At 38.0% G+C, this 23,329-nt stretch overlaps 1 protein-coding gene across 1 annotated transcript; it reads left to right on the top strand.

The window, feature by feature from the left end:
• The first annotated feature begins 318 nt into the window (after positions 1–318).
• Positions 319–22,623, top strand: LOC105347778 (3'-5' exoribonuclease HELZ2). Its single transcript, XM_011456986.3, has 30 exons — positions 319–421; positions 1,797–1,925; positions 2,410–2,437; positions 2,579–2,779; positions 2,905–2,941; positions 3,022–3,143; positions 6,066–6,212; positions 6,328–6,370; positions 6,684–6,943; positions 7,042–7,096; positions 7,219–7,728; positions 8,014–8,373; positions 8,654–10,033; positions 10,277–10,586; positions 11,397–11,607; positions 11,743–11,850; positions 12,199–12,710; positions 12,860–13,324; positions 13,520–13,711; positions 13,831–14,629; positions 14,734–14,815; positions 14,908–18,835; positions 18,928–19,013; positions 19,102–19,365; positions 19,483–19,868; positions 19,980–20,192; positions 20,407–20,592; positions 20,691–20,847; positions 21,071–21,238; positions 21,397–22,623. Exons 2-30 carry the CDS (start codon positions 1,810–1,812, stop codon positions 21,504–21,506), a joined length of 11,436 nt encoding a protein of 3,811 aa, XP_011455288.3. The 5' UTR covers positions 319–421; positions 1,797–1,809; the 3' UTR covers positions 21,507–22,623.
• Positions 22,624–23,329: the final 706 nt, after the last annotated feature.

The raw sequence follows: 23,329 nt of genomic DNA, 5'->3' as shown, positions 1-23,329 counted from the left end.
ACTGCTTAATTTTATGTATTTTTTCTTTAATTTTCCACATGTTTACTCAGTGTAGTAAACACCAGATACTAAAGGGGAGTACAATGTACTTTATTTCGATATCAAATAAGCAATTAAAAATTCATGTCCCAGAGAAAGGGGGGGGGGGGTTCCGGGGGGATCCGCCAATGTTAAGCATTGAATGATTATTTTATTTTGGATGTCGTCGGCCCTGTAACACATCAAGCGTTGCAGTCAAATTGTATACCGCGCTAAACTAAAAGCTCTCTAAACAAATCGGATAATACTTCACGAATCGGATTTGGTTTTTTCCTTCCGGAAGTTCAAAGAAAGGGGGAAACTATTACCGAAGAACATGATATGATTTTGTTTATTAAATTACTGTGTAAAAAGATGGAAAAGTTTAATGATTGGTAAAAAGGTAAGCTTTGAAAAGTTTCAATATACACAATGATTTTTGTTTAAAACTTGACAACCTCCTCTGTGATAAAGGGAAGTAAACAAAACATGCGTCGACCACACCAGACCATGCCGCCTGAACATCAGGATTTTTTTTTAAATATCAAACTATGAATGGCGTTTATGCATTGTCGTTACCAATACTTGCTCGATGTCATTTGTAACGATAACATTTTAAATATTATAATTCAGTTAAGCAATAGATGACGGATGTAAGCCAATTGGAATGAATTTGTGAACAGGTGAACTCTGCTTAGGAGCTTAGGAGCTAACGTTAAACTCCGTGTAGGCAGGTAGACTTTGTATGCGATCATGCCACAATTGATTGAATTTTACACTGTACCAGAGGATGATCACTTGGTCGTTTGAACATTTGCTTTTTGGTTTAATTATTATTCTAACACTGAATCAGCCCATCAATAATTGTTTTTATTATTATTTTTTGGCGTACACTTTCAATAATTATTACTCAACTGAATACTGTGAGTGTACTTGAGGTCTACTTCACCAGTCACTGGTCTTAGTCTGGGGATTTTGAACTTTATCCTCATATAACCTTGCTTATCTTAATTCTATATGACTCAGCAGTAACTTTGATATGATCTAAAGGTCAGTACTGTCATACATGTGTATTGTCATCAGTGCTCATCACTATTCTAGGTGTTCAGAAAAGATTGACCCTTCAGATTTAAAGCCTTTATCTCTCCTCTCTTTATTGAACATTTTTATATTGCAGTTAATTGAATATGGAAAAGGCATTTCAGAAAAAAGATTGCAATAAGAGTCAATTGTAGTCTTGTAGAAATATTTCCTCCTAGTTAAGTTTGTCATGCTTGTGGTGAATTCCAAAATAAATCACAATGCTTCCTTCAATTGGTTTGAAGGGCAAATCCATTGTAAATAATCGTGTAATCTCATGAATTAAATTTTAAAAAATCAAGGGTAGGGCACCACCAAATAAGGTCAAATGCTGCTGCATTGAGAAGTATTGAATATGGATCAATACATGTACAATATGTTAGTTTTCAGTAACAAACTTAGAATGAAAGTATTCTCCTTTCAAATTTTTGCAATACCTGCCTGATGCATCGATGTAATATTTTGAAAATATGACCAGCGAAACTAAATATTAGTTTGACTTGTTAAATTATACATTATTAAAATATAATTTAAAAACAAGAGCACTTTTTTATATTTCAGATTTTACCGTTGATAAAGCATTTCTGCAATATGGTGATTAAATAAATATGAATGTATAAAAAGTAACATGCAAATGTTACTGATACAGCAGTTTTAATTGCAAATAACATAAACATATGTTTTTCGTATTTGAGTAGGTCCGATAAAGAAATGGACCTCCCGTGGTCGGACGGGATATACCCAAGTGATGTCCCTCGGGATTTCGAGGAGGTCAGAAATCGTGAAGACAGGAAGGAGAGAATCTCCCTCTACTGGGAGTCCATGGTGTAAGTCACCCTCTGATTGGCTATTCTGTCTTTTTTGCTGGGCTCTCTGATTAGTTATGATGTGTCTTTAGTCAAAATTGTTGTGTTCTCTGTTTGGTTATTATGCCACAATGTAGCGATATGACCAAGGTGTATATATTCTTAATGAATGGGCAAATTATTTGTTATACGAAAAAGCTGTGACATTTTAGATGAAGAATGATGATATAAAATTATTATGTTTATATAAGTTATATAAAGTTATATCTTGTTATTAAATAACCTCCATGATCATGATGATGATAAATTTCTTTGTTCCCAAAAAAGGTATCTTGTTAGAATATGTTTCAATTTAAGAATGAATCAAATTTCAGTCATTTCTTCAAATTTTGAGTCGTTCCTTTCAATAATTGAGTGTCTGACAGACCTGGCTTTAATAAATACTTTGAGTGTCATATTCCTTTGTTGAGTTACCTTTGTAAGATGATTTTTAAAACAATTTCAGAAACGATCAGGAACCAAAAGTACACAAGGTATGACTTGTATGGCATGTTCTTTTTTAAGTTTATTGGAGTTTTTTTTGAAAATTTAATTTGGTTGCTAAACTATGTGATAAACATACTGAAAATTAGAATCAAAATACATGTATGTTAAATGCTGTTATTTTGTTGTAGAATGCTCTCCTTCATCTAATGCAAGACCTGAAAGATGAGGGAAATGATTTATTTAAGGAGGGGGACTTTGACAATTCCTGGATGCACTATCGTAATGCCCTGTTCATAGCCCGGATACTGGAGCTGAGATTCTATCACATCGTAGATAAGGAGTTTAAGTCTACTCTCTTCTCTAATAGAGCATTCTGCTGTCTCAAAAAGGTATGATGACACCAAACAAATGAAAACCTACACTTTTTTCTCTTTCTCTCCATCCATGCTAAGTACTATTAGTACTTTGTGTACTTGGGGTTTATTTATTTATTTTTTACTTTTTACAATTCCAGGAAATGTATATAGAAGCTATTAAGGACTGCGAATCAGGTATCAAAAGTCTTCATTCAGAAAAAATGTTGAGTGATTAACTGTCTGACATGTTATCAATTTTGGATTTGTTGTTACAGCTTTACAGATTTTTCCTGGCAATATAAAGGCCTACTACAGACAGGTTCTGGCCCTGAAGGCACAGAATAGACTTACAGATGCTCTGTCAGTAGCTGAACAAGGCATGGAGATCAAGCCTGGGGTAAGCTTTGTGTATTTATATTCTAATCAGGGTATGATTGAAACTGTTGCTCGGTAAGATCCCATGCACTTCTATGTTCTTACTATTATTGTGTTGTTAGGTTGATGACACTAATTACCCAAACTGTGTTGATTTTTGGGAGTGAATTTTAATCAACTCTCCTATGCACTTACTCGGGCAAAGCGAAAGTGAAACAGTGTTTGGACCTAAGCACAAATCAATACCGCTGACAACACTTAGTTCTTGAAAATAATTAATAAATTCGATGCTATGTATTCTGAAGCATTGTTTTTCGAGAAAACTTATTTATTAATAGCATGAAAATAATAAGATTTTAAATTGTACAAACAGTTTAGATATTTTTTAAAGTTGTATGTATTCCTACGCTAGAGTTCAATGTAGTCTCGTTCAACCAGACGCTTGGCTGTCTCCGTTAATATCCAACAAAATAGAGTCTCTCTTGCTTGTCGAAGATAGACAGAGACAGCCGAGCGTTTGGTTGAACAAGACAAGAGTTCAATCTTGCCAGGATCCATACAATTTCTCAGAAATATTTCGAGATTACTGATACTACTTGCCATGCAAAATCACATATCGTTGATGAATAAATGATAATCGATAAAATCAACTCCCGTCAGTACTTCAGTACTTTGATTATCTAGTATGTTTTACATGTACTTTTATTCTGCTGCTTATAATATTAGGAAGTACAAAACCAGTATTGTTCATGCATCACACATGAGAGAAGTTCAGTGGTGTAGTTTTAAAAATGCATATATATTCAGAATATACATGTACATGTATTTAAGACTGTCATTACATAAGACTTACTCACATGTGCACTATTAATAGATAGTGGTAATTGATATATTTAGCAATGGGGATTTCCCAGAGTTTTTTTTATTTGTGTAATCCCACAGGTATGTTTATTACTGTTTTCTCTTTGTGAATTAATAATGTAGACAACTAGTAAGAATTGGTAGTTTTTACTTTTTCTTTCTTTGCCTGTCTGTTGTATACAGTGGTTGGATCATATCTTTGGGGAGGGGGGGGGAAGTTTCAAGTTTCTGTTTTGTTATAGCTAGTTGGAAACTAGATTTTTAAATGCAAGGTTTGATAAGCCTTTTCTTTTGTGTGGTTTTTCATTCATTGCATTTGTTGTTGGCAGTGATAAGCATTAAAGGTAGCTATAGGATTTTATGACTTCTGTCTTTCTGATTTTATAATTTCTTTTTTTTTTTGGATAAAAATTTGATAAAAGCTGCTTGGTCTAATCTTATATCAGATTTCATGTTTGCTTTAAAACGTTGGGTTTGTTTTGGATATGTATAATAATGGACATTAACTATATATATGAATATACTATAAACATGATAAATGAAGGAAATAAGTTTTCAAAAATGTTTTGGCAAATCAAAAATAAAACTTAAGTACGGTACATTATTTCACTAATCTTTCTGAAGTTTGTTTTGTTTACAAAAAATTGTTTCCTGTTCTTGACCCGCCCATGATGCATTTGGTTTGTTTTTTTGTATTCCCATAAATAAATGATTTTTATTTACCTTGAATGTATCTACCTTTGAAAGAAGGCTGATTCTGTTGGTGTAAATAGGTGAAAGTCTATAAAATTTAAGATAATTGGATTGTTTGGAAAATTAATCGATACTGCAATATCCCAAAAATTGGCACTAAGCAACTTTAAAGGAGGTTTTGAATTTCTTTTTAGAGTAGACACTCTAGAGTCTCAATGATGATCAGTTTAATGGATTGCCTTTAGCCTTGACTTGTGACAAAGTAATTGGTAGCGATCTGTATCACTAGCATTTACATGTACAATTACTTTTTGATGCTGAAATTTCTTGTTTAACTAACCAAGGATGTACAGTTTAGTTGTAAGACAATAAAATGTTTTGGTTTCGTAAGAAATTCATTTCATGGTCTACATTATTCTAAATCAGCAAGGTCTGTTGTAAAAATATAATTTCATTTAGTCTTAGATGTGTGTATATAATGAATTGTTAGTTCATATCATTCATAGACAATTACAGTCTATCTTTGAATTAAAACTTTTTATACCCCCGCTCCGAAGGAGAGGGGGTATACTGTTTTACCCTTGTGTGTCTGTCTGTCCGTCTGTCTGTCCGTCCGTAACAAAAATTTCTGTCGCATTTATCTCAGCAACTATTTATCGCAGATGCTTGAAATTTTAACACAGTGTTTGTTAAGGCATGCCATATCGTGGGATATATTTTTGTACCAATCGGACGTCAACTTCCTGTTAAATGACGACTTTGCTTATTTTTTAACCAAATTTTCAAACAAATTTTCGTCAAAGATTTCTCAGTAACTATTTATCGCAGATGCTTGAAATTTTAACACAATATTTGTATAGGCATGCCATATCGTGGGATATATTTCTGTACCAATCGGGTGTCAACTTCCTGTTAAATGACGACTTTGTTTATTTTTAGCCAACATTTTCAAACAAATTTTCGTCAAAGATTTCTCAGCAGCTATTTATCGCAGATGCTTGAAATTTTAACACACTATTTGTTTTGGCATGCCATATTGTGGGATATATTTCTGTACCAATCGGATGCCAGCTTTCTGTTAAATGTCGACTTTGCTTATTTTGCATATTCACATCAGAGCGGGGGTATCACTAGTGAGCATTGGCTCACAGATATCTTGTTCAAGGATGAATATTTTGATTTAATAACTTTCAATACAGTTTAGTTGTATACAATCTAGGAACTCTTGCACGCTGAAGTGGTTCTTGTTTCTTGTCCTGGTCTCCACGACCTATTAAAATTTTGTGTCATTAGACACGTTGACAACATCAGGTGTATTGAAGCCATTATTTCATGATATAACAAAATGTCTTATATTGTACACTCTGTCATACTGGTTGTTTAATTTCAGGTTTTTAAAGAAATATTAGAAGAATTGAAAGAATTAATAGAAGAAGAGAATAATACTGCTAGTGTGTCAGCCAAGAATGCTAAATCTGTAGAGGACCAAGAATTAGACGACGAATGGCTACAGGGAACCAATATTCACGTTAATAAGGTAGGTTTATCTGAAATTTTAAAATATTAAAATTAAAATAAAGTTAATTTTTGCTACGTTTCATTCAGACACTTTTGCTTCATTTGTTTATATTCAATTTATTTTTTTATTCTAGCAAATTGAAACAAAACAAAAAATGCCTGCAAAGAAAAATAAAGGTAATCATCATCTTTTGTGTAATCCATGCATCCAATCTGAAGATCATTTGTTCAGTTTGAGGTGTATGTATATATAAAGTGAAACCCTGTTATCTTGAACTCAGTTGGACAGAGAGAGAGAACTTTGATATGTCTAATGTCAAATATATGAGATTTATCAAGAAACAGTGGCTAGGACCTCCGACTCCCCTCGACATACCTCTAATTTTTGAGATTTCAGTGTTTGAAATACTGAAGTTGATCTGTACTCCATAATTAGACTACAGAAGACTTTGATGATTGATGTTAAATAAATAAGTTTTCTTGCCCTCAGGAAAGTCTAACAAGCAGCGTGCTCAGACCAATGGAACCAGTAACAATAATAATGCTAAGGTGGCGATGAAGCCGGCACAGGAAATAAAGAACGGGGACATGGAATCGTCGGGGGCAGAGTCTGGTGACACGGACGGGACGGATGACCGCCTCAGTGAGGATGAAAACTTTGTCAACAACTTCATGAGCATTCGTAACACTACACTGGGCAATCCCGGACACACCTTTATGCATAATTTCGCTCCAACAGTTGATATATCTGTAAGTTAAAAGTTTTTCTATTTATACAGTAAAACAGACAAACATGTATTTGAATCCTTATTGGAAGATGAAGAATTCAATTTGATTTTTTTTTTCAGGAACCAGAAATGAAGAACCAGGCAATGGGATTAGATTGTTTTTCCCCACCAGCAGGTATCAAAAGCTTATCTTCAAGTGTATTTGTGAAAACAATACTTTATTCCAGAACCCTTTTTTTTTTATAATCAAAACCTAACAAGAAATCTTTATGAGTTCAGATTAAAATGGTTTTGTAGGTAAATCTCCTTCTAAGGTCGAGTTTCCTCATCACACTTCTACCATCTCCAGTTCTGCCTCACCCCTGTCCTCCAGAACTTCTACACCAAGCATCAGGCCAATGAATCCATCAGCCATTATTGAAATAAAGAACATTAAGTTTCCATTGGATGATAATTATGACTGGAGGTTAGCCTGTAGACAGTGTTTTGTAAAGATAGGAGAGGGTATAAGGGGATTTCAGTATCGTGGGAACTTACCACATGAATGTACCAGACACATACTGCTAGTAAAAGTAAGAAGAGAAGGGATGAATTGGATTAAGGTTAGACCACGCCCAGAGTCTAAATTTCAGCAGTTTGGAAGTTACAAGATCTGTACCCACTTCAGCAGTGGCAACCCCTGCGCTGTCGGGGAGGAGAAGTGTACATTCGCTCATAATACAGCTGAGAAGACCCTGTGGAACATGGACAGGATAGGGAGCTTTCTTCTCTTAGAGTTCATTAGTAAACTCCAGCAGTATAAAATAGGTCAGAATACATGTAAAATGTTTTGTTGTTATCTGTGTAAATTCAATAATACTGTGAGGTTGATGAACATCCTCCTTTTGATGAGACTTTACTGATGGAGATCTGTCAAAGTTTGCCCTGAAGTGTGAAAAATTGTGTTCATTTGAATTTTAATGATATATACATTTCACCCTTGAATATACTGGTATATTATTTATTTAATCAAAAGAATGTGTAAATGTTGGGATGATGAACAATAAATGAATTTGAATGTGTTATTTTTTATTTCTCTTCCTCCATTGGCAGATAACGGTGAGGAGTTATCCCGATTACAGGCAGTAGAGTCCAATGAGGATAAGTCAGCCAGCATTCCAGGCCTCAACTACAAGACCAAACAGACAAAGCCTGCTCCGTTTGTTCCTGTGGAGCCCAGTCCGGCCCTTGTGAAGCAGCCCCTCCTGCCAACCCCACCTAGACACCAGGCCCCGCCCAGTAGTCTGCCGGCCGCCCCTATAATGAACAGGCCCCCCATGCCTGGACCCCCACCTCAGCGTTTTCATGACCCTTATCGTTTCATGATGCCTCCCCCTCCCCCAGGAATGGGACCCTTGCCTCCCCGATTGCCATATCCACCTCTTGCACCGAGGAGTATGTTCCCAATGCAAGGTATGGCCAAGTCACAAAAATGAAAATAATGAAATGACATTTTGATTTTAATTTACATTTCTGCTTTTCTTTCCACAGCTGTACAAAACAATATCTTTGAACGTTAGTTACATATCAACATTGGTCATCAAGTTCATTCATTACTTTCTCTCAAATGATATTGACTTGCCAAATCTGGACATCATACTTGATTACAAACTCTACATTTAATTGTTTACAATTGAATGCTTGTTTAGATATTCTGAGTTGACATTTAGTTTACTTGTATGTTTCACTACAGGTCCACCCAGAATGATGCCCCCATTTAATGCACCCACATCCCAGGCACAGATCCGACCTAACATGATGAGGGCACCTGCTCCCAGGCCAGTCGCTGACTCTGCTCCTATGGAGGACCCCTCAGAAAGTGTCTCTAATTTTACACAAGACTTTCCTCCAAGTCTGGCCTCAAAATTGGAATATAAACTGGTCTGTAAAAACTGTTATAAGGTGAACACTCTTAAAGGAGTATACATGTACCAACCAACTCAGCATGTATGCGAGGAAAATGTTCTGGTAGTCAGAGAAAAGCACTCAAATGATTTATGGCTAAAAATCAGGGAGAGGAAGAACCACCGGGTATTCTTTGGCAGCTACATAATGTGTAATAGTGTAGTGGTGGGAGGATTGTGTCGCTATGGTGAGGACAATTGTAGTTTTGCTCATAATAAATGGGAACAACTGTTATGGACCATGGAGAAAGATGAGGAGTTTAATATCTCAGAATTCATCATACAGAGTAGGTCAAAAAGTCTAGATAAAGGCTACTCCATTGCTGATATTCTGCAGAGACATTCAGGATACCTCAGCTTTGTATGTAAGGCCTGCTTCTATAATACACCCCAAATGATAAATAGAGAGGGAGCCGAAGGTAAATGTAGTGGTAAAGGGAAACATGATTGGTCGGACTATAAAATCCTGGCCCACTTCAGCACTGACGGCACAGTCACCATCATCAATCCCAGGGGGTTCCAACACAAGACGGCATTTTTCAAAGTCTGTAAATGGCTGCATTATTGTCGTAATAGGATAAATGCTGAGTGTAGGTTTGCTCACAGTTTGGTTGAAAGAGACTTGTGGATGTTTGAAAGAGACACAGGATTTTCTCAGGAGAAGATAGTTGAACTGGCCAATAAAGAGCTGGGTATATCAACAGGTGCCACTGAGATGAAGACTTACACATCAGAGATCACACCATCGGCTACTCTGTTCCAGGCCCCTGCTATGAAGACTCAAAATGTAGCCCCTAAAGCTGTCCCCCAGGTACCCGACACCAAACCTCTGGCCAGCGTTGACGAAGAGGGGGATGATCTGTGTCCTTTTATTATACAAGAACTGTGTTTAACTTGCTGGAAAAATGGCAAGAAAAGCTTTCAGGATGGAACAAAAGACAGGTGTGTGAAAATCCACTCCAACTGGAAAATGAACCGGGTGTACTTGGTGTCTCCCTCCAACAAGGAGATTCGGGTTCTTCCTAGGAAAATTCCCACTGGATTCCGGTTCATCCTGTGTAGTTATATCGAGAAGCGCGGGAAGTGTGGATACACTGGAGGCGGTCCATGTCAGTTTGCTCACAGTCAGGAGGAACTGGAGATCTGGCAGTGGATGTGTGTTCACGATGGTAAGTCAGCCTCTGTCTATACTGTAAAGCAGGGTTATAGCAGAGTGCAGGATAAAGCAGTTAGAATTCTTTTTAAACATTTTAAAATCTGATAAGTTTACAAAATAATTTTAAGATTAGGGCTTTGAAACTGACTTTGCTTAAAGCATGTTATACCGTACAAAGAGCAACCATACCTATTGCTACATTTTGCCCTGTATTTCATTTTTGATTCGTATAAATGTGAGTTTTATTGCTTACCAGTTAAGAAATTGGAAGATCTGTACATAGCTAGTAAGGAAGCCCAGATCACCAGGAGTGCCCAGAAGAACAAGGCGATTAGTGGAGAGTCGGTGGTGACTGTCACAAAGAGAGTCAACCTGCCCACTCAGGTCAAGTACAGTATGTACTACTGCTCGTACTGTGGGAAGCAGTGCAACAGCGAGAAACAGTGGGACGAACACACCGCCTCCGAAAAACACAACTTCAACGTCAACTCAGACAAGGAGCATCAGTGGAACCACAGACAGCCCCCGTGGGGACTACCCGGCACCAACTACGAACTCTGCTTCAAGTAAGGATCACCAATTATATCTTACCTCCTGCTAATTTGTAAGAAAATCATTAACAGAAATCATGTGGAAACCATATATACATGTATTCCATACAATGTCAGTGCGAAATATACCTCTCCTTGAGCAATATGAAGTCATTCTTAGAGCATCATGATGTCAAGTTTTGTACCCAAGTTGACATTTGTAACTGCTTGATTTTCATTATTTTATTTACTTTTTGTCATAAACACAAAGTAAATTCCATATGAGGCGATTCCCATTGGAATTTAATGATCATACATGTATATATATCATACATGTTTATTATACCTCTGTGAATATTTTCTTTATAAAATTACAACAAATAAACATCCTATTCTATCTAACGTGATTTAGTTTCCGTGCTATCTACCCATGGTAAATAGTCATCAAAACTATTCACCTACGGCATTTGATTTCCCCTCTTTGTTAAAATCGGAACACCTCTGATGTAAACCGTTCACTACATTAAATTCAGAGTCTGATAACTCTAATTTGTTTATCATAAAAAAATCTGCATAGCAGACAAATAAAGTTTTTTTTGGTATAACAAGATACCTATTTACTGACTATTCGGATTATAGCAAGTTTATTGTCCCCCTCGACAGCAACTATTTCACAAGGCGAAGCCAATGGAAATAGTTGCTGTCGTGGGGAACAATAAACTTACTATCGTCCTCCTAGCCAGTAAATAGGTATAAAATAAGATATATGTAATATATGAAACTGTTTACTGTGTATCTATTTGTATACTGAACTTATCATAACTTGTTTTGAATTACTTCTTTCAGACATGTGGAGGGCAGGAAGTGTCCGTACTCTAACGTCCCCGACATGTACAATATGTGTCAGTACGCCCACAGTGAGGAGGAACTGGACGAATGGCGGGAGAGGTACGAGTGGCGACAGATGAAACGTGAAATGGCTCGCCAGGAGAAGGTCTTCTCCTTCATGGATGAACTGCTGGAGCAGTACCAGTCAGCAGAACACGGGATAAAAGTGGTCAGTGTCCTTTAATCTCTCAACAGATATCGGTATCCACTTAATTTGGCACCTGTAGCAGTCAACTTTTTGTATCTTGAAAAACAGCATACTGGTACATGTATGGTTTGAACATATTTTCGTTGCATTTCCCAGATTGCAGAAGATCTGCCAGATGTAGAGGTGACCTGTGATCAGGAGTTAACTATTTATGAGGAAAAGAAGAATGCCGTGTTTGCCTGGATATTTGATGTTCAATCAAAGGTAGGATGTTGGGTTATTGTTTGAATTGTTGTGTCATAGACATTGATATATCAAACACCATGTGTATTTGTCAATGTCTTAATTAGTGTTTCTTTCAAAATGTATCAATATATATACTGTGATTAACTGAAAAAGATTTTAATGGTTCATTATAAGTTTGACATTGAAAACTGTGTATTGATATAATTGATGTAATAATGATAGCTAGAAAAAAAATACTAGCAAAGAGTATTTGTAGTGAATCAATACATGTATATATGGAGTAGAATGCAATGCATATTCTAGTAAATATAGCTGACCAAAAAAGTGCTAAGATAATGTAATTATACAAATGTTTTCATTATATAGAGAACACTGGAAAAAGTTGCCCTACTGTACAACAAAGACCGCCTTCATTTCTCTCTGAAGGAGAATGAGTTAGATAAGAACACACAGATCGCCCAGGGTGATTCATTCCAGGTCACCAACGACCATTACCGTGTGGAGGTACACTTCACTGGGAACATGTTCGGCTCATTCAACCAGTGGGTGATATTTGACTTTGGCACTCTGCCAGTACTGGTCAGGAAGCTGTACGTAGAGGTAGGAACCGTTGGGACTCATGAGAGGGTTAGGTCTCTCAGGGAGAAGCTGCAGTTTGACCACTGGACAGCAGAAAACAGGGAGATTGTTCGGTACGAGGGGGCTAATGTGGATGAGCTTGAAAAGAGATTGACCAGTAAGTATAAATCTCCAACCTCCTCTGACAGCGTGATCAGTCAGCACAGTGTGACCACAGAACTCAACTGGAACAACTACCACCACAAAATGCATCAGTTACTGGAGATGGAGGAGATGAAGCGACACCAAATTATATCCAGGTAACGACCATTTCTGGCATATTCGAACACCGGTAGTTTGTATGTACCAGTAACACTATAACCTAATGGTTAATACCATGAAATTTTAGCTTACATTAAGTATTTGAGTGTTTTTTCTCAATAAGTTAGTTGCAATTTTTTCTTTAAAGCTACAACTTGTGTAAGACTATCACAGTGTTGGGATCCATTCAGGAGCAGATGCTTGTGTTTCCTGCACAGAAGGGTGAACTGTTCGCCAAAGTTCCTCTGGCAGAGTACCTGACTGAGGACACAGACGCAGGCAAACTGATTCTAACCAGTGTCCGCTCAGTGCTGCTGGCTCCGCAGAGCCAATCTGGTTCCAACGTATATGAGGGAGTGATTGTTGGGAAGGATAACTTTGATTTTGATGGGCGTGGCAAGGAATACCTTTATTTGTGTCTCTCCAGTAAATGTGTGCAGGGTCTGAAGCTGAAACCTGGAATGACCCTGAATGTGGAGATACAGTTCCAGATGGACAGGAGGTGGTTCTGTATGATGCATTATGCTGTAGATAATCTCAGTTCCACCGACGTTGTATTCCCAGACCTCTCTAAGATTAAACCTTTCCATGAGAAATCTACACTAAGTATAAAGTAGGTCTACATTTTTTTCTTTATCATCCAAATAACAAAGTCGTCAATTTTTTAATGATTTTATAGGATTTATTTTTGATGAATTTTGCTTGTAGCTCCTCTATAACTGACTGGTGTATCGTATATTGTTTTTATTGTATCAACCAATTTTACAGCCATCAGTTTTTTATGATTTATGCATCTTGTTTACTTTAGCTCCTCTGTGTTGAATGCCGACCAGTTAACAGCAGTCCAACACATCGTCACAGAGCGGTCTGAATACAACCCACCATTTGTAATCTATGGTCCTTTTGGCACTGGTAAAACAGAAACTATTGCTCAGGCTGTAATGGTTCTTATCAAGGAGAGGAAAGACTTTAAAATCCTCATATGTGCTCAGTCAAACAGGTAAAACTTGAGATGTTTATATGTAAAGATTATCACAACAGTTGCTGAAAGTTGGTTGACTAACAGTTGTTGAAAGTTGGTTGACTAACGATTTTATTGTTTTTTGACTGTTATTTCAGTGCTGCTGACCTGTATATCACGAAACACCTAGATCCTTTCATAGAGAAGACAAAGAGTAATGCCAAAATCAGAAGAGTGTACTTCAAAGACAGACGAGTTAACACTGTCCAGGACAAGGTCAAGAAATACTGCATGTTGACCCCAGATAAGACAGCCTTTGAGTTCCCAACTCATGAAGACATTACTAAGCACAATATAGTGATAGTGACCCTATCCACCTCCCTGTTGCTGGCAGAGTTGGGGCTCCAGGATTACTTTACACACATCTTTGTGGATGAAGCGGCCCAGACTCTGGAGGCTGAGGCAATCATGCCCCTGACCCTGGCCAGTAAGAACACCTGTGTGGTTCTGGCTGGTGACCATCAACAGATCAGCCCGAAAGTCTACAGCCCCGAGGCTTGTGAGCAGAAGTTTGACATGTCTCTGTTAGAGAGACTATTCCAGTACTATGACTCCTTCTCCCACAAAATAGATCCTGCCAAGCCACTGAACATTCTGTTGAGGATCAATTACAGAACCAAGATGGAGATCTTACGGTTTATCTCTGCCATATTCTATGGTGGCCCTGATAAACTAGAGTCCAAGGCCAACCTCCCCTCTGTGTTGGAGATCACTCCTCTGATGTTTTATGCTGTGCAGGGGATGGAGATCCAAGATTCTGACAGTATCTCCTTCTACAACATGTCTGAGGTTCAGGAGGTGGTGGAGAGGGTTTATGAGCTGTACAACAGGTGGCCTACAGAGTGGGGCGAGAGGAACCCCCAAACCATTGGGGTAGTCACTCCATATTACGACCAGGTTAGAACATAACTTCATTATCACCTGAAACTTTATGAGTAAACTGTATGCTGGTAGTAAAACTCTTTGTGTTACAACTACATGTATGTCCATTTTCCTAACAGGTACTATTTATAAGAAAGTCTCTAAGAAAGAAACACCCAGAACTGAAGAATGTGACGGTTGAGAGGGTCAATAATGTTCAAGGTAAGAATTTTGTGGTTTTGTTATCAAAGAACAATGCTTTTTTAAAAACAATGATAGCCATAAAGAGTAAACTTTTGAATTCTGTTTTATAGGAAAAGAGTTTCGAGCACTGTTTATTTCTACTGTGAGGACTCGCAGCTTGATTGACAACAATTATAACCCGGATAAGGAGTGCGAAGGGGACGGAGGTAACTTTGGCTTCCTGTCAGATCCCAAGCTTCTGAACACTGCACTGACCAGGGCCCAGTCCTTTGTGGCGGTGGTTGGGGACCCTGTAGCCCTCTGCGCTATAGGAGAATGTCTTAACGTCTGGAAGACCTATCTGAAGCACTGCCAGAACATGAAGAGTATCCATCCCACTAGTTTGACTCTAGACTCCATCAAACAACAGGTGTCCAATCTAGCCCAGTCTCCAGCCAGGCAGAGAATGGTGGAAATGAGTGGACAGAACAGACCTCAGGCCTTGTCACTACCTACTCAAGGTCAACTGATGCCAGCACCCCTCTCTCATCCCAGCATGCAAGGTAAAGCTTGGAGCCAAAGTAAGCTGACTTTAGGGGGTAGTCCTGTAGTAAATGCAGAAGTTAGGCCTCTTACAAGGTCAGTGTCACAGTTAAATGAGATCAGAGGGAGACCTACACCTCACACCCAGGAGGACAGGATTGTGTACTCGTACGACTGGAGTGAATGTTATGATACAGCCACAGATGATCTGTTGAAGCAGATGGCAGAGGAAGCTATCAGAATGGAGAGATCGAAGAAGCAGAAAGAAAGCTCTCTGTTCCCTGATGGCCCAGTATATGTAGAACATATTGACTTTATAGAAACTAATGGTCACATTGAGCTGTGTTATAGTAAGGACACAACACAATCTAGTAAGAGTGAAGATTTTAAGGAGATTCAGTTGTATGATGAGGCGCATCTTCAGACCATGATGCAGAAGTATCCTGATAAGTTTAAGAGATGTATCTTCAGTAAAGACTCGGATAGAATGCATGCTGAGGTGACAGAGCAAAGGGCTAGTCATAGCGTAATAGAGATTGGTAATGTCCGAGACTGTGGAACAGCTATGGATGGAGATGAGGTAGTGGTAGAAATTCTGGCAACAGAGGATATAGATGAGTTAGAACTAGATAACATGGACACGTGTCTTCATGGAAGAGTGGTGGGAATTCTGAACAGGAAGATTGATCCGGAGTATAAATGTTTCGTGTGTCGTGTAGATCCAGATAACACAGGAATAATGATCCCCATCAACCCCGGGGCACATCAGATGTACTCTCTGTCGGCGTCGGGGGAGAGGTGTAACAGTGAAGTGCCAGTGTATCATATCTCTAAGGAAGGACAGGTTGTACAGAGTCAGGCTGTGAAGATTAACCAGATAAACTGTCAAGAAACTTTATTTGTTGTGAGGTTCTTAAAGTGGCACCCTAAACTCTACCTGCCGCTAGGATTAACAGTGGGAGTAATTCCTGCAGGCACCACTCAGCAGACAGCCATTAACATTCTGAACTTAGAATATGATATCAAGAAAGAGACTAGCAAGGCTGTAGAGCAAGAGGTCTCTTCTAATTTCTCTTCCGATTTCACCATCCCAATTGAGGAATACAGTAAACGCCTGGATTTACGTGAGAAGTGGACTTTTTCGATAAGCTCTGGGGACTCTGAAGAAATTGGTCAGGCATTAAGCATTGAAGAGACGACTGATGGAAATTATTTTATAGGGGTTCATGTAAGTGATGTGACTTATTTTGTTAAGGTGAACAGTAATATTGACACAGAAGCTAGGAACAAAACAGAGTCTATTATTCTTCCTAACAAAGAAGTAATTCACATGCTACCAGAAAAACTAAGTACGGATCTCTGCAGCATCAAACCAGAAGTAGACAGACTTACTCTGTCCATCTTCTTAACTGTAACCAAATCTGGAGAAATAATAAAAGCTGAACCTAAAAGGTGTATCATCAACTCCAAAACAAAGTTCACTTTCAAAGAAGTAGCAGACATTTTAATGGATCCTGATGCAGCAGCTGATTATCTGAAGAGCTGTATAATAGTCTTGTTCCACATGTCGCGAGTTTGGCGGAGGCAGAGACTGGGTAACGCGAGTCTGTATCAGGAGGCTGACATCACACACCAAGATAAACACTCACCCGAGGCCTACTTAATGCTACAGGAGTTAATGATACAGACCAATCACAAGATGGCAGTGTTCCTGCTTCAGCACTTCCCCAGCATGGTGCCCCTGTATTGTCAGAGCGAGCCTAATGAAGCGGAGCTTGAGCTATGGAGACAGGAGTATTTTGCTGATGCCCTTAATTCTGTTGCCCTCACTAAACCTTTCCTGGATGGTAACAAGACATGTCAGTGTAAAATGGCGTGTACTTGTATTATAAACTATATGAAGCGTACCAGTAACATTAAAGTACATGATTCTTTCGATGTTTGTCAGGCACTCTGGCAAGCTCTCTGTGAAGCAGCAGAAACAGGAAATGTGAGTTTTGTACAGAATGTAATCATTGCAGCCGAGAGCCACCCTCAGCTAGCTGTGGCCTTGGTCAAACTAAATGCAATTCAAAGAAAATCAAAGTATGTGTGTTCTGCTGATGGTACAGAGCTTGGCCATTATTCCTTAAATCTTGCTCCTTATGTCCACTTTGTGAATCCATTAAGTCGCTATATGGACCTGGTTATGCACAGGTTGTCCTTGGCTGCTATAGAGGGAACCGCTGTAGGCTATAACCAGTCTGATATAAAACAACTTTGTTCTTACCTTACTAACTCCAGTGATATTGTCAAACAGTACCAGCAAGCTGTTCAAGGTATCCATCTCTCCCTGATGCTAAAATCTAAGCCAATGACCATGTTACCATCAATAGAAAGGATAAATGAGGAAGAAATTGTACTCTGTTTTCCTCCAACCTTGGGGAAAATCCCAGATTCTAAGAGAGTAGTAAAGATAAAGACACTGGCATTGAGAGAACCTGCTAAACCATTGGACAGTAAAGCAGTACAGTTGTGCTGGCAGGAGCAGATATACGACCCGGAGGCTCCGTCTGAAGAGATCGCGACCAATGAGGAGGAGGAGATTAACCCGAACCAGTACATCTACCAGATCCCCTCATTCCATTGGCAGAAGCTCCTTATGTCCATCAGAGATGAGAACCAGTCTAAGCTACAAACCACTGTTATGTCTGTAAAAGACCAGGTCAAAAACCCCGCTCATAATAAAAACTTTGCCACAGAAATAACAACTGAACGCCTTGTAAATGGGAAGATGGTCCCGTATACTGATTTTACTGTCAAGTATGGTAACTCTGTCCTGGTAGAAGTACAGGTGGTTGCTGAGACATACAATGGCTTGCTGACGCCCGCCATTCAACTCCTGAGTATTGTTCCAAACTTGGACATTTGCCTTGAGCATCGTTCAGACCCCAGGCAGTGCTTTGCTAAAGAACGAGTTCAGTATGCCTCTAAGAAAACGTATAAAGATGAGAATGACTATGTGGATTCCTGGTTAAGTGTTCTTAATATTGAGGCAGCTAAAACTGCTGTAGAAGAGACTAGTTCTGTTGTAATAAGGAATGTATTTCTACACTGGAAGACTCAGGGGACAGGGAAGAAGATATACACAGCGGAGTTCAGTTTACCCCTGGAGTTTTGTAAGAACAGAAACATCAAGTTCAGTAATGACTCAATGTTAGAAGATTTATTTAATCCTGATAATGTACACTATGCTGAGAGCTATTTCATGGACTTTGTGTGTGTAAGGTACTGTAACCTCCAAGTGACTGGCCATAAAGAACAGGACAGATCAGTGGAGCAGACATTGAGTGGCGATGCGATGGTAAAATGGGTGGGGCATTGTGTGGTCACCTCGGTAACACATAATGATAAGGAGTTCAAGGTCAGGCTGCTGTTACACCAGAGTAATGTGGAACCACCATCTTATCTACGGAGTCCACAGATCAACAAGACACCCTGTACCATAGAGTGGGTCTCCAAGACTGAGAAAGCTAGGTAAGTGTAACACAACAATGCTCACAGATCTAACATCAGAATCCAGTATGTTTGAATTCTGTAAATTATTTTTTTCATTAATATTTTTTCAGACAGATGGAATGTGCCATAAGGACCATTCCTGACAGTGGACAGTTAGTTAAAGATATTGCTCTTGGCAAAACACCAGTTGCCTCTGGTATGTATCAAGTTTTTAGAAGAGGATTTGAAGTTCTGATTTATGTTATTTCACATTTTTAGTTAACTTTTCTATTACTTTGTTGCAGTGGACTACCGAGATGTCGAGTTACTGCAACAGTTTCCGGCTCCTGGATTACCTCCCCTTGATCGTGTACAAGAACAAGCAGTCTCCATGGCAATGAAGCAGCCATTCACTGTCATCTCTGGACCCCCAGGGACGGGCAAGTCTCTGATGGCTGCCCGCCTAATATATATGCTGTCCCTCAGGAACAAGATGGTCCCTGTCAGTGGGACCAAGCCTCAGATTTTAGTTTGTACTCCCAGTGACCAGTCCCTTGATGTGATTGTAGGTAAGAGAGAGAACAATATACACCAGAGTATATAACAGATCTGAATCAGTAAATTTACGGCAGATGGCTGTAGACAAATTAGCTATTGTAACTTTGTACTTGATCATCATTTTTCAGAACAATTAAACCGTCTTGGACAGAGCTGTCCAAAGATTTTAAGGGTGTATGATAAAAAGGTAGAACAGCAGGAATTTCCGAGTCCAAGACTGGTACCGAAGCTGAAGCTGGCTGTAGACAGTGGTGACGAGACTCTGGTTGTGGAGGAAAGGTTTGCTCTCCACCACAAGATCAGAAACCAGGATACATTGTTTGGGCAGTCTATCGTACAGTTTGACATGCTGTTTAGGTTGTATCCAGATGACATTACAAGTCAGCAGATTGAGGAGTATGAGGCGACATTGAGGAAGGCTGAGGTGTCTGAGCTGAGCGAGGCAGAGGTTGTGGTGTGTACCTGTATGACTAGTGCTAGAACCCTGATGAAACAAGGCTGTAATGTTAACCAGGTATGTCTGCAGATGAAACACTATAATGGAATTATTTTTTTTATTAGAAATTATCAAATCAGTTGAATATTTAACTGTGAGAGTAATTCATCATGACCTGTCTCTTTTCAGGTGGTAATAGATAACTGTGGCATGGCTTCGGAACCAGAGTGTATGATTCCCATTGTAACATTCAGTTCGTCTAAGCAGGTGGTTGTTTTGGGAGACTGCCAGCAGGTGCCTCCTAAAGTCAGCAGTCCGGTGGCCAGGAGTTTGGGACTTGGTGCCTCCTTGTTAGACAGATACAGGGATAGGGCTCTCACACTCAACACCCAGTACCGCATGGTGAGTCCAGCAGGTTCAATGGACATTACTCTGAATGGGCTGATGGAAAAGAATGACAGAGGCATTGAAAGCCATCACATTATAGTGAATTATGGAAAATCTTGCTATTCTACTCTCACATCTCATTAATGTACTGACAGTAGTTGATAAAAAGTGTGCCTCATATTGGGAATACATCCTTCCAAAAGAGAGTAGTTTTTAAATTCTTTTTCAGCAACAAGGCATCAGTGATTGGGTATCTATGGTAACATTAGGGAAGACTTTGGAGTTTGGTAATAAGGATCAGAAGCAGGAGGTGGCTCTGTTCAGTAATGATAAGTCTGTGACCTTCTGTCAGTTCTATGGTAAGGAGGAGTCCATCAGACAGGACGCCATTAACCAGGAGGAATCCAGCCTCGCGGTGAGGACACACTGTAGACAGAATTTAGTCACTTCATTTATAGATCCCTATCTGTAATCTGATAGATGTTTAATGATGGCAATTTTTCTATTCTACAGGTTGCTGTGGCCTCTAAATTGGTCAATCGTCACCGACTGACAGAGGAGAGTATTGTCATCCTGTCCTTCTACCAAGAACAAAGCGGCCTCATTTCTAAAAAGCTCCAACAAAAGGGCCACAAGAACATCACTGTGTTGACTGTAGACTGTTGTCAAGGTACGTGAATTTCTTGTCAAAATATCATGTTCATGAACTGTTTAGGGTTAAATCTCTTCTCAGAGAAAATTGTAATTAAAGTACTGGGTATTGAATAAAATCTTAAGTATAGCGTTCTTATTTCATGCACTTTAATTTTGACTGCATAGTTTTTATCTTGCAAATTTTATGTGTATGTTTATATTGCTTATTTATGTGTTTATTATTATTTTATTTTTATCAGGACAAGAATGGGAGAATGTTATCTTGTCCACGGTTCGATCATTGCCTGCACACAAAGTAGAGGTTAAATCCACCACTGAATGGAAAAACCAGCATCTAGGTCACCTGGTTAATCAGGGCAAGGTCAACCTGGCCCTGACTAGGGCCAAGAAACGACTCATTATATTAGGTGAGATTGGCAAACACGTAGAAAATAGTGATGTTTGTATGGAGAATAAAATGCAGTACCTTGTTTTAAAATTTGAAAGCAAAAGCAAAAAACTTTGTGTAATGAGCTTTGTTGTGAGAATTTAATTACTGGATGCATTACTTATTTTTCTATAACAGGAAATGATAATTTGCTGAGATGTGATGCATTATGGGAGAAGTATCTACACTTCTGTAAGAGTAAAGGCCAGGTTGTGGATGGCAGACAGTATTTGAAGTGGCTGAATTAGCGAGTTGTAATCAGAAAGAACTGGATGATTACACTAGGGTTCAGAAATGTAATAAACTTTAAATATTTCACATACCAATGTTATTTGTAACACAGAGCTTGAGATGCTTGTGGATCATATATGTACTATACAATGTACACTGATAAGAATACTGTTTATTCAGTTACATATGATTGATGAAAAAAACCATGTACATAACCTGTATACTTATTATGTTAAACATATAATAGGTTTGCTTATACAATTTAATAACTGCATTTTTGCATATTTTCTAATTATAAACTTGAATGCTTATGATAAACTTGGTGGCGGAACTGAAGTTGAAAACATATTAAAAGATATATTTGTAATCCTGTGTGTTAAACACTAGGAGCTTCCTATAAACAGAGAAACTTAAACTTTATACTATGCCAATGATTGACATGTATTTACACATTAAGCATTGAATGTTTCACAGAATAGTTTCACGTTCTTCAGATCGTTGGTTGTATTTTGTAGTAAGTTAACACGATGGATGTAATGCTATACACGACGGACATGGATGTACTTGTATATTCATGTGCAACAGAAATGAAACACTTCAACCAGTTTGTCTAAGTATTGATTCTGTGAAAGTGATGTTCATGAACATGTTGATGTAAACTAGTTGCCCAGATTGTTGTTGTTACACAACTAAAGTACATGTAACTTTATGAACTGGATTGTTTGAACATGGTGTTAATTAGTGGTGTTAATTAGTAAGCTTGATAATTTCATATACATGTATTAGTTTATGCATGAAATACAAGATCATAAGGTTAAGTCATTTTAATTTTTAATTTAATATGAATTATATGCTTTCTATTATAAAAGTGTTGTGTTTAGAAAAGATTGCAAATAGATATATAATGATTGACATTATTTCAATTAGTAACTGTTTGTTTGTTTATTTTTAACAGTAATTTTTAATGTATGTAAAATTTAATATCTGCTCTGTATTATAAACAAGATGTGTTTATAAAAGATTGCAAGAAAGATTTAAAATGATTAACAATATTTTAATAAGTAATGGTTTGCTTCTTTTTTTTTCTTATACTTGTTTGAAATTTTTTTTTTTGTAATGAAATAAAAATTGACAACTTCAAACATATCAAATTACCTTTGCTTGTTTCTGAGTATAAACAATAATAGTTTCCCGCTTTTTTCAATGCAAAACATTTAGAGGTGTTTTCTTGAAAGTTGGGATCTTAAACGAAATACAGTTGAATATGATATGCATAAGACTGATTTATATTTTCAGGTCAAACAGTTAAAGTTAAGGAAAATGTTTATATACTCCAATCCAATGTTTTTTGAGTTTTTACATTTGAAATCTGGTCAGCCATGAAATTAATGGATGTCCTCTCTTGATTTGAAGGTCAAGGTCACTAGATATGTTGTCAGACCAGCAATTAAAAGATGATTTACATGACAAGTGTGTAATAAATCAAAGTACTGAAGAACTGACGGGAGTTGATTTTGTCGATGTTTATTTATTTTAAAATCAATGATATGTTATTTTGCATGACAAGTACATGTATACGTAGTTTCTAATTTGAATACGAATTTTTGAACTTTTTCGACTAAAATGTCGAGAAACCTCCATATGAATCATGTTAAATAATATTTAAAGATAAAATTAATTTAATCAAACTATGTATCAGTGGTAGAAATATGTCTCGAAAATTGTATGGATCCAAGCAATTATTTTTAATTATATTGAACTCTAGTCTCGTTCAACCAAACGCTCGGCAGACACCGTAAATCTCCGACAAGGGTTTACGGAGACAGCCGAGCGTCGAGTT

This window comes from Magallana gigas, chromosome 7, assembly GCF_963853765.1.
Source record: "Magallana gigas chromosome 7, xbMagGiga1.1, whole genome shotgun sequence".
Lineage (NCBI taxonomy): Eukaryota > Metazoa > Mollusca > Bivalvia > Ostreida > Ostreidae > Magallana > Magallana gigas.
The sequence above is the reverse complement of the archived record's forward strand: the minus strand, read 5'-3'. Positions and strand labels throughout refer to the sequence as shown.